This window comes from Magallana gigas, chromosome 4, assembly GCF_963853765.1.
Source record: "Magallana gigas chromosome 4, xbMagGiga1.1, whole genome shotgun sequence".
NCBI lineage: Eukaryota > Metazoa > Mollusca > Bivalvia > Ostreida > Ostreidae > Magallana > Magallana gigas.
Genome location: NC_088856.1, coordinates 27,497,984 through 27,509,873, shown reverse-complemented (window position 1 = coordinate 27,509,873; position 11,890 = coordinate 27,497,984). Strand labels below are relative to the sequence as shown.

The window sequence follows — 11,890 nt, the reverse complement described above, 5'->3', positions numbered from 1 at the left end:
GAAATTATGGGTGAAATTTTGACAATTTTGAAAAATTCAAAATTTTTCTTTTTTTCATTTTTTGCTTGTCAAGATTTGTTGGATGAGTTTGCCCCCCCCCCACACTTTCAAAAACGATGCTACGTGTCTGGAAATTACTCATTTCTTTATTCCCTTCTTTAATAAACAAAACAAACCAACAAACATAACCGATCCAGATAAATATAATTACATGTATCAAAAATAAACTTCAAAAACAAACTACACATTCATCCGTCACCCACAATATTGCCTTTTCGATATTTGTCATCGTTGTAGACCCGTGTAACAATCTGTTAAGTAGGTGCTTGCACGACAAAGAACCCTTTGCTGATCTACATTTTCATTAACGCATACAAAGAAAAAATATATTTTGATTTATTTTTGAATTTCTTTTGATGTAAAAAAAAAAAGAAGAGGAAATTGGTTCTCAGTCTCTCTTTATGCCTGTTTGTTAGCGGTTAATCCAAGTTCATTTTGAATATCCTTTTGTAATTTAAAAAATGCGATGTAATTTTTTTTTCATGCAATATTTCGGATAAAGCAATGAAGAGTTGTTTCTTGACATTTTATTAGACCATAAAATTGTAAAATGCTAACATTGAAAATTGTGCCCGATTTCTTTCTTTTTTTAAGGTAAAACTTTATTGATTTAAAAAATGATTCTTTGAGACAAACAAATTGACATAATCAATAAAAGTTTGACAATCTCTAACTGCAGGTCTGTAGCTTTTAGTCTGAAAAAGAATCGGATGGACGACCTAGGACACAGATTGTCCATCCGAATTTCTTGAAAATTGCCATTTCTTTCGTACGCGGACGCAATACTCACCGAGACTAAATGGTTCGTAAGTTTTAAGTTTTAACTGCTTTGAAAGATAATATTGGTTTTCTGATAATTATGAACATGAATAATTAAATAAAAATGGTTAAAATTACAGTAAAATTACCGGCACCGGTCTTCTCCATGCGCGGATCTAGAAGGGGAAGGGTTCCAGATCCCCCCCCCCCCCCCCCCCCAGCGAAATTTCTTTCAATTACGTGTACATTATAAACTTACCAAATATGACATCCCTTGGCAAACTCAAAAAACCTGTCTGACTTTTCAACCCCCACCCCGGAAAAATTTTCTGATCCGCGCATGTTCCCCCTCCTCGAAATACAAAATTATTCTTCAAAACCCCCTGTAAAATTTCCAGGATATCCGCATATATACTAAGAGATTCATTGGCGCTTGCGTTCGATAAAAATGCGTGTAAAACGTTTGCCAATGGTCTTTTTACCTTCGTACCGGGCATAACCATAGTCCCACTCTGTGAATAAAATGCGGCGAATCAAGCTAGAGACAACGTGTTAAGATCTGTATTTGCTTATAAACATGTAGTATCATCGTGCAAAATGTACTGTTCAATTATGATTTTTTTTTACTTCACTTGTAAAATTCAACATCTGTTTCGTATAATGTTTTCTCACAGTTTATTTTTTACAAAGTTACTTTTTTATTTAGTGATTGACATGTACACTTTTCAGACTTAATAAGTGATTTCAAATTTAAGAGACAGAGTGTCATGTCTCAAGGACTATTTATCTCTTAAAACAACATTGTGCAATTATCAGATTTTCATTTCTTGGACATCAAAGACTCATTGAGTTTATTTAATTATTTTATATCTGTGAACCTTTCACTCAGCTTACTTATATCATTACCTGTCAATTTATACTCATTGTTAAGATTCTTATAAATAGTTATGTACAATTGTCAATGCGCAGTCTGGAATACGGCGGCCAGCCCCGGCCACGTCCGACTCTCCCAGAGTTTTGAGTCCGGAGGCCACTTGTTTGTAACATGTCTGTCTGTTAAATTGTTATAATGTTGCCATCGTTGAGTCTCGTCCAATTAATGTGGAATCCTGCATCAATTGCCTGTTTATTTCTCTGGAACTGTATACTGGTGGACCTTCGGGAATACGGCAAACCTACCCTTCGTTTTAGCTTACAGCCCACAGCGCGCCACAACCTTATACCTTATACACTTTACGCCAACATTCCCTCACCCGGTTCGTACTGCACACGACCGATGCAGATCCAGACGAATTCTCTAGCACCGTAAAATCTACGCGGTCACAGAAATATTATACAATTATTTAATGCTTGAGCAGTCAATAGACCAGAATTTTTTTCCCTTGGTGCAGGGAACAGCTCAGTATGATCTTTGGTCTATTGACTGTTCAAGCATTGAATAATTGTTTTATTACCTAATTCCTTTTTTAGTTTTCGGGGTTTACAATTTGCATATTGCAGATGGTTTTCGTGCCATTATGCAATATACTAAGATATTTTTTCCATCTTTTACATGCACAGAACCTGTTGCATGCATTACAACATCTCAATTTAATAGTAGTTTAAACAAAAGAAGGGGGGCTTAAACCCATTAGATTTTAAATAGTCTTTTACCTTATTTGAGGCTTTAAAGCTGTTGATTATTTGATACTCCATTTTGATAACATTGAATTTAGTTTCACCAAGTACTAAAAACAACGTTTATGTAAAGGAATATACATTCCCTGAGAACTATCGAAATGATGTAACATTAACATACCCGCGTTCTGAAATACGTTGCCGGTCCAATAGATTGCAGTCTATTGACCGGCGGTCCAATAGATCGCAGTCTATTGACCGGCGGTCTAATAGATCGCAGTCTATTGACCGGCAGTTCAAAATAGACGCAAATATTTAATCGGTAATAACACAACAAAATCCATTTGATTATGTAATAAAATACTTTGTTTCTCAGTGTTTGTACATCTAATATTGTACTATGGTCAGCTATAAATTTTTTGTTATACGTCACAAGTATGACGCAGCTACGACGGAAAACCTAATCGTTGCTTGCAACGAGCTCGTCTCTAGTTTTACAGAATAGTTCAGGAAAAGAATATCATAACAGTAAATAGAAACGAAAAATTAGAGGAATCAATTCATTTGATTTTAAATCATAGTTTATTTGAAAAGGTGTATTTCCTTGGTTTTTAATATTATCTAAATAAAAACTTGAAATCTAGGTACCAATTTGACTTTAAAATTTAATTTTGCGATGGAAAGATAAGGAAGTTAAAAAATTATATTGATAACCAATATTTCGTTGATATATCTAGATCAATTGGTATTGCCAACAGTAGTTGAAATTAACGTTTAAAACTTTTCAAGTTTTATGACCAAAAATGACCTTTTTTGTATGGCATGCTTTGTTTAAGCTTGCACCAATAATTAACGTAAATGAAATCAGTATTAACTCAAAAAGCACCCTTTCCCAGCATGATTTAGCTATGACGGTTGTAAACGAAAAAATCTACAATTCAATTCACTTCAGTCATATTAGTTAATCATTATTATATGTATTGCATTAAACATTGTATAGACGTTATATATAAATCAACAAGAGGCCCATGGGCCACATCGCTCACCTGAGGAACAATAGGTATGATAAAATCAGTTTAATGGAGTCATAATACAAACTATCTGGACAATGTACAATAATACATGTAGATCCTGTATAAATAAAATCCATTTTCCCCCTGGATATTCTTATGTTTATAATCATTAGTCCCTTTTCTAACAGGATGATTTTATAGTCATATCATATGTTGAGTATTGCAGTTCTTAAAAAGATCCTAAAAGATGTAGGTTTATAAATGGGATATAAACCTACATCAAACTCTGAACCATCTTGTCAGGCCAACGAATTGTCCTAGGGCCAAAGTCTTAACAATTATAAAGAATCATCTGGCTGATTAGTTTCTGAGAAGAAGATTTTTAAAGATTTACTCTATATTTTTATATGTTAAACTTCGATCCCCCATTGTGGCCCCACCCCACCCCCAGGGGTCATGATTTTCACAACTTTAAATCTACACTACCTGAGGATGCTTCCACACAAGTTTCAGCTTTGCTGGCTGATTAGTTTCTGAGAAGAAGATTTTTAAAGATTTACTCTGTATATTCCTATGTAAAACTTCGATCCCCCATTGTGGCCCCACCCTACCCCGGGGGTCATGATTTTCACAACTTTGAATCTAAACTACATGAGGATGCTTTCACACAAATTTCTGCTTTGCTGGCTGATTAGTTTCTGAGAAGAAGATTTTAAAGATTTACACTATATATTCCTATGTTAAACTTCGACCCCCATTGTGGCCCCACCCTAGAACTGGGGATCATGATTTTCACAACTTTGAATCTACACTACCTGAGGATTCTTTCACACACGTTTCAGCTTTCCTGGTCTTATGGTTCATGAGAAGAAGATTTTTCAAAATTTCTCGAAAATTTTCATAAATTCCTAATTATCTCCCTTCGCAAAAGTACGTGGTCCTGAATTTTCACAAATCTGCATCCCCTTACGCTAAGAATGCTTTGTGCCAAATGTGGTTGAAATTGGCCCAGTAGTTCTTGAGAAGATGTTGAAAATGTGAAAAATTTACAGACGGACAAACAGACGGACGACAGACAAAATGTGATCAGAATAGCTCACTTGAGCTTTCAGCTCAGGTGAGCTAAACACTATATGAAACAGAATAAAATAAGCAAGAAAGGTTCAACATTACCTTTATATAAACTGTCAACATAACTTTAAACAAATCTTTTCTTGGGTGATTAAAAGAACCAGCCCTTGAAATCAGGATTCCAAATATTTTAATTTTTCTTTGACTTTTTTAATTTCTGTTGTACATAATGATACAATTCCTGATTGGTTGTCTTTACCTAAAAGAATTTATTTCAGATTTGTCTACTTTTGTATCTAATACCCATTTTTATTAGCATTAAAAAAAACTATCAACAGATATTAAAGTTAATCTCTAGTTTCAGTCATCAGCACAGTATCATCTGCAAATAGTATTATCATTATTCCTAAACCACAATTTAGTTATCCTTTAATTTCATGAGAGAGAGATAGAGAGAGATAGAGAAAGAGAGAGAGAGACAGGATTTTCGGGAAAAAAATATTATTGTAATGAAAATATGACAATAACAAAGTGTCAACCATCTCAAAAATCCATAAAACGAAATACAAATTCAAAGCAGAGCAGCACGGACCTCTAAAAAGATAGAGGCAGGATCAGGTGCCAAGACCATAGAACTTAGAAAAGATGACTTCAAACGAGACTGCATGTTGATTGTCCCGCTTTATCAGCTTGTTTGTCAGTAGCTTGCCTCGCCTTTGAAACTGTTCGTATGTAGAGCATGCCCTGGTGTATCGAATTGACTGAGAGACAAAAACAAAATATAAAGGTGATGAAGGTATATTGTTACATAAGTAGGTAAAGTTGACTACAGAAAAATTGAAGTCATCACGTTTATTATAAAGTTTTGTTGTAAGGTCACCATCGATGTCAATTTCCAGTAAAATATTCAAATATGAAACAGATGACGCCGACTCTGTGGTATATTTCATTTCAAGTTCACTTGGATATATCGAGTCGACATAAGTATGGAAATAACAATTGTTAATTCTATTCTTATTCTAGACATACAGCTATTTAACTTAATAACAACTACAATGCATTTTCCTGTATAAAGATTTTTAACAATCCTACTCTCTACACCTAATTAAATGTAGCTTTAAAGTCAACAAACGGACAGAACAGTTTCCTGTTCTGAAGTATTGACAGTGCAATCAAGGGCTAAAATGCAAACATGTTATCAAAAGTAGAATAATTTTCCCTGTCGCCGCTTTGTTTGATTGGTTGTTGTTTTTTCTTTTACAATGTCAACATGGCCGGCATAAGTAGTCAACATTATACATACAATTAATACGGAATTAAACACATCTCCGAGACAACTCAGCAATGCTTTACTAGTTTAGTGCAATAATTTTGTACAGGTACTACTAGTATCCTTTTATGTATGGATATTGGTTCTTTGTTTCTAACTAGCCATGCTTCTAATACACTGCCATTTTTTCAAATACTAAAGTAAATACTTCTTTCATACAATTGTACCTTACTCTTGACATTGTGAAGGAGATTTTTGAGCCAAAGGAAAAACATAATTATTTTTTTTCTTATTAACTAAAAGAGTAAGTTAAAGTAAGTAAATTATTAGTAATGTAAATTAGTTGGTTACACAGAAGAAATAGCATATTCATACTTATATGGCAATTTAAGTTTGATATCATGCACCATAATGATTTTGTCATGCAGACAGTGATTTTTTTTGCTAGGTTTTGACCGATCGATAAATTATCTGGAAATAATAAAGTATTTTATCTTATTCATATGTACTGGCGTGCGACCAGTTCTTGCCAAGTACCATTTCTCGCCAGTGCATTGTTACGTTATTTTATCAACACATAAAATTATATACGAAAAATAACGTAACAATGCACTGTCGAGAAATGGTACTTGGCGAGAACTGGTCGCAACCCAGTAGTGTTTTACCCATATGGGTAATTCCTAGCCTAATGATCACCCTGCTTTGTTTAGGAGACTTTACAATTGCCCCAATTAGGCAAATACACATGCATACAACATTTTGCTTATCTTCAAAATTTAATTTAGCTATTTCTAAAATGTTAATGTGAATTGGGAGAAAAAGAGATATCAAGAAATGATTTAAAATTTCCTACTGTACACTTGTAAGAATGTTAGAAGATAAAATCTTTGGAACCAGGTTTGATGGGGTGGAGGGGGGTTGATGTGGAGTATAAACATTTAATTTTAATCAATTATTGTTATTAAATTTAACTTGAATATTAGCTATAGATCACAAGATAAAAATATGAATTTTGATAATATCTTAATAGATCATTTGTCATTTATGCAACGTGTAATGTGATTTGTTTTGTTTAGAAAACATTTTTTACTACTTTCTAAAACATTTAGACCCCATTATATTTGTCATTTTAATAGACTATTCGACAATTAAGACAAGTGTAAATGTAAGGTTTTTTTTTCAAGTGACAAACGTCAATTTTCTGCTACTTTCTGACTCCCGGGATAAAATCTAAATCTTTAAAACCTTATTGCACATCTATAGGGCAGTCCCTATCATATCGCAAGATCTGATGTGTCTATGCATTTAATCAAAAGAGATGTTCTGGGATGTAGGGGTTTTTTTTAGCTATAAATGTCAATTTTTTGCTATTATTTTACTCCCTAAATGAAATTTAAATTTTAAAACCTTATTGCAGATCCTCCTATCACATCCCAAGAGATGACGTAGCTACCGTACTTCAAACGTTGTAAGAGGAGTTCTGAGAATTATACATGCAAAAAACGTCATTTTTTGTTGTCCAGCAATTCCGTGGAAAGAAATTCTGAAACCTGATCACACTTTAAAATGACACATCCAATCATATTGTAGAATTATTTGACCCCCAGGACTACCAGAGAAATTTTGAAACATTTTTACAAAACAACATGACACCCCTAACCAAACTCCAAGAATCCAGTTTACTGGTTTATAAGATGTAAGAGCAGTTTGAGAAAGTAAAACGTAACAGACGGACGGACGGACAGACGGAACAAGGTAACAACAATAAGCCCGAACTTTCTTTAGAAAGTACAGGTATAAAAATAATCGGAATGTCATCTTTCCAAAACTTTGCATACAAATAAAACTACATTTACTGTCTCACTAAAAGTAAAAAAAAAAAAAAAAGAAAGTAGGGGGTCACATATCAAAAAATTGAGATACATGACATGTATGACATGAAATAAGCTAATTTTAGGCAAAATAATTTCTTGACTTCTATTAAATATAAGCTAATTATGCCAAAATATATCGATAGAAATATCAAAATATTGTTCAAAAATGTTTTTCAGAACAACATGAATATATCAAAATACACATACTATCTGGAAGTTTAGTCTGCGCCGAAAATTAGGAGGCTAAAATTACAGAACCCTAATTCTATCAAGTTACGAAAATTGTTCATTTTCTACTTGGAAACCTTCCGCCACAAAATTTAAATTATCGTTCCTTACTATATATCATAAGGGGTGGGCTAACACCTTTCTGCGATGGTTCTAGCAAAATGTGAATTCGCATTATATTTTTTCTTCTTGAAAATTTAAAGCAGTGTAGGGTTTTAGTGAAAAAAAATAAATGCCAAAAATATTGTTTAATGTAAGCATCTCCCTCATCTCGTTCACAAATTTACGCATGATGACTTGTGTGCAAATGTAGCCCGTGATCTATGTAAGGTCTTTGTAGTCTTTTTTAAACTTTTTGAAGTTTTGTTCTCCCAAGCCTCATTTAGGGTGCTGAAATATGGGGTCTGGAAATAAAAAAAAAAGATATAAAATTTGTACATTGGTGTTAGGCGCTGGAAAGAAGGTAAGTAATATTATGGCAGGAGGCAAGTGAAATTTCCCGTCAGTGCTTCCATATGCTGTGTACTTTGTCAAAACAGGGAGCGACCAAATTGGGCAACATCTTTAAAATGGACTTTTTTCCAATATGATTTTAGGAATGTGTGGTTATATAATGGCCAAGGTCATGTTGACGTTTTTCTCAAGTATTTAGAGAAAGGTTGAGTGATTGTGATTATCAAACATGGAACGATCAAATTACAAACTCACCCTAAGTGTTCATTTTCATTTTATTGAAAAAAACAATTTCATTCTGAGTATAATTTATTTTGAATAGACTTCCCCTATGGATATGTCCTGTCTTCATTTTGATGTTTTAAGCAATATCCTCTAATAGAAGATTGTAGACATAAGGGTATTGCTAAGTCAGAAAGATTGTTTAGAATGTGGAACTGTAATATCGGTGAAAAAATGAAATACGTTTCTTATAAATTGTCTAGTACTACTTAGTTTGAGAAGAATTCCCAATACGTTTAGCTATAGCTTTTCAATCTCAACAACTACATTGAATAAAAAAAAGTTAAGCGTGTTAAAAAATTGTTCAATTGTAAAGCATTGCCTCACGTAAAATTGCTACATTGTATGTTTATCAAGAAAGATTTAACAATACGTCAAGGAAAACTATCACAATGCCTGTAACTTGTTTATTAAAGCAAGTGTATATTGTAAAGTTTTGTTGATACTCTTTCCTGCACAATAATTTATATTTATACTTTGCATTTTGTATACATACATGTACCTAATTGTAACTGCCAAAATGTACCATATATCTCATCTTAAGCTGTGTGTTTGTTTATATACATACAGACTGTTGAACATAAAATATCCTATTTGAAACAAAATGAGATACATGCGACAAAAAGTAAAAAACAAAGTTTTGTATATATCTAACTTCCATTTTGAAATACCACCTTGCCTAACGACAGTTCAATCACTGTACAATATATGTAAAAAAGAAAAAATGGCAAGAGCCGTGTGAAAACACCCAAACTCAACTGCCGATTATTTGCACAGACTTTCAAATTGTATTACCTATTCCAAATCTCTTAATTGAGCATTTTTTTTTCAATGAAAGTGGTATAATTTGTTGAAAAAGTCAGTTCAGTTTGTGATTAGAGCTTTTTTAAAGTGTTAAAATATACAAAATAGCAAGTTTTATTTAACATAAACTTTTTCTCTTGGTTTATGTATTTTATAAAGGTTATTTTGTGAACAATAAATGAATACTTAACTATTTCGTTCAAATTATCCACTTTAATCAAAGCACATTAGTTTACAGCAGATATGAGTTCTGGCTAAAACAGTTTATAAAAAGACAACGGCATGAATGATTAAGACAAACAAAACAGAACAAGTTTAGAGCGGTTTTTAATGTCTGATGTAAACTGTTCGAAAAACATACAATTTATCCATGTAACGGCACAAAATAATTTCGTATAAAATATCCTCTAGATGTCTTGGTCTTTTAAGCCTCGGATTACATATGCCTCAGACATTTATGAAAAAGCCATGCATGCGTAATAAAATGTCCTTAAAGAAACATTTCATGTTTAATCAATATTTTATGTACATGGTTAATTATCTAACAACATAAGAAACATTAAATAAACTATTATCATGTTTAGGTACAGCAGAAATATATCAAATTCACATATAACTTATTATACAATTTATTTAAAGTTCACAGTTGGAATAAATACATTATTATTTACAATATTGACATTTACATCACACAAGTGTCAACAAAGGCCCTTTCGCCATTGGCGCACGAACAGAAGCAACAAAAATAGGTGTGATAGTCAACTGTTGCTAAAAAAAACCGCATATGAAAGTATTTGTACAAACTCACACGATGTAAAGCAAAAATATGTGCGATGCAAATGCATTAAATCTTGAAACATAACAAGCGTCTATATGCAACTCTTGTTCAGTGAAAGCGAGTGTTGTAAAAAATACCATAGGAACGCGAAAGTGATCAAGTGAAGGTGCGCCAATGCGATTGGACAAGATGCGCATAGTACGAATGCTTCTGCGAGTCAGAGATTGTATATTTGCTTCCGGTTTCCGCCGCTCTTCAGTAGACATAGTTGAATGCAAGAGTAGATCCCCCCGAAGAAGATTAGTAGCATCATGGTCAGTTGTTGACTGAAACAAAAATGCTTACACAAGGCGTATTGCAGTTGTAAAGCATAGCAAATTGAAGCAAATATATCGTGCAATAATAATCAAACATTGCGAAACCACATGACACGTTGAGCAATAATCTCATTGTCGAAAAACACATACATAGACAGTTTGAACTCATATTTAAACTTCGCGTCTGAATTGTGTGCATGTTCACTTTTTTTAGGAGACTTGATGCGACCAGTGAAACGCATGTAACGATTGCGAGACCACGTGCAGGATATGTGAGAGCTCCTGTGAAACTAAAACATTCAGATTGCAAAGGGTTGTAAACTCTAGCGCGCTACTTGTGTAAGGGCCTTAAAGAACGATTGATTTTTACTATATACAATGTATTTGCAGAGTGGGTGTACAGAGGGTTGTAACTCATCAGCCATACAGGCTAACAGAAGACGTCCCTGGTAATCAATATTATTCAGAAATAGTTTTCTATATTGATTAAATACAACTCAAATGACGTAAATAAGAAACAATCTAGATTTTAACGATTGTGTCATACGCTGATGTACATGACTGGCCCTATTAATTTGTCGTCGAGCTCTTGGTATCCCTCTTCAGGTGCTGCATCTCCTTCGTGATGTTTACAATCATCCTTGTCTTTCTATCATGAGTTCTTTTTTGTATCAATACAGCAACAAGCACACCGAGAGCAACAATTATCAAAACAGAGAGTACGACTATAACAATTGTCGTGATTGGAGTTTGGCTCCTGTACTCTATTATTCCCACAGTCCGTCTCATGTTACCAACACAAACCTGACCAAACAGTTAAGAAATAATCTATTAATCGAATGTTTTAATAAATAACTGTCGTATTACTACTCAATTTATCTTATATTCATTACTATGTATTATACTTATATAATTCAATTAAATATTATAAATCATAACAATAAATAATATATCAATCTGTTTAATGAATTCGACTCTTTTATCTTGATAATTGTTAAATGATATCTTTCTCTTTTTTTTTCTCTCTCTCTCTCTTTCGTTCGCTCTTGACGTGAAATTGTTGTTACGTTTTTCAATTTCCTTACAATAGCACGCAATTTTAATAATCTTAACTAATTGTTACTCTGATTGTGACAGAAAATTACTTTAGTAAGTCAGAAATGAAAGGGCGTAGCAATGAGTAAAATTAAAAAGATAATTATATTGTGTCTCAGTAGCTTGACTAGTAGTTTATAATTAGTTATTTCAGATTTAAAAGCCTAATTGTGCGTCAGGTTTTTTTGGGAGGGGGGTGTATTTGATGGGTTTATTCCCACGTAGCTAAATTATAAAATACTTATTCCTAACTAGCTTAAATTGTGATT

The 11,890-nt window shown here is 33.1% G+C and overlaps 1 protein-coding gene across 1 annotated transcript in view; it reads right to left on the bottom strand.

Moving 5' to 3' along the window:
- Nucleotides 1-9,643: 9,643 nt before the first annotated feature.
- The window catches only part of LOC105324402 (plexin-B2), a 45,522-nt gene continuing 43,275 nt past the window's right edge, over nt 9,644-11,890 (bottom strand). The window contains exon 21 of the mRNA XM_066081855.1: nt 9,644-11,330. Coding sequence (XP_065937927.1) covers nt 11,097-11,330 — 234 coding nt within the window. The 3' untranslated portion in view covers nt 9,644-11,096. The remainder of the gene's footprint in view (nt 11,331-11,890) is intronic.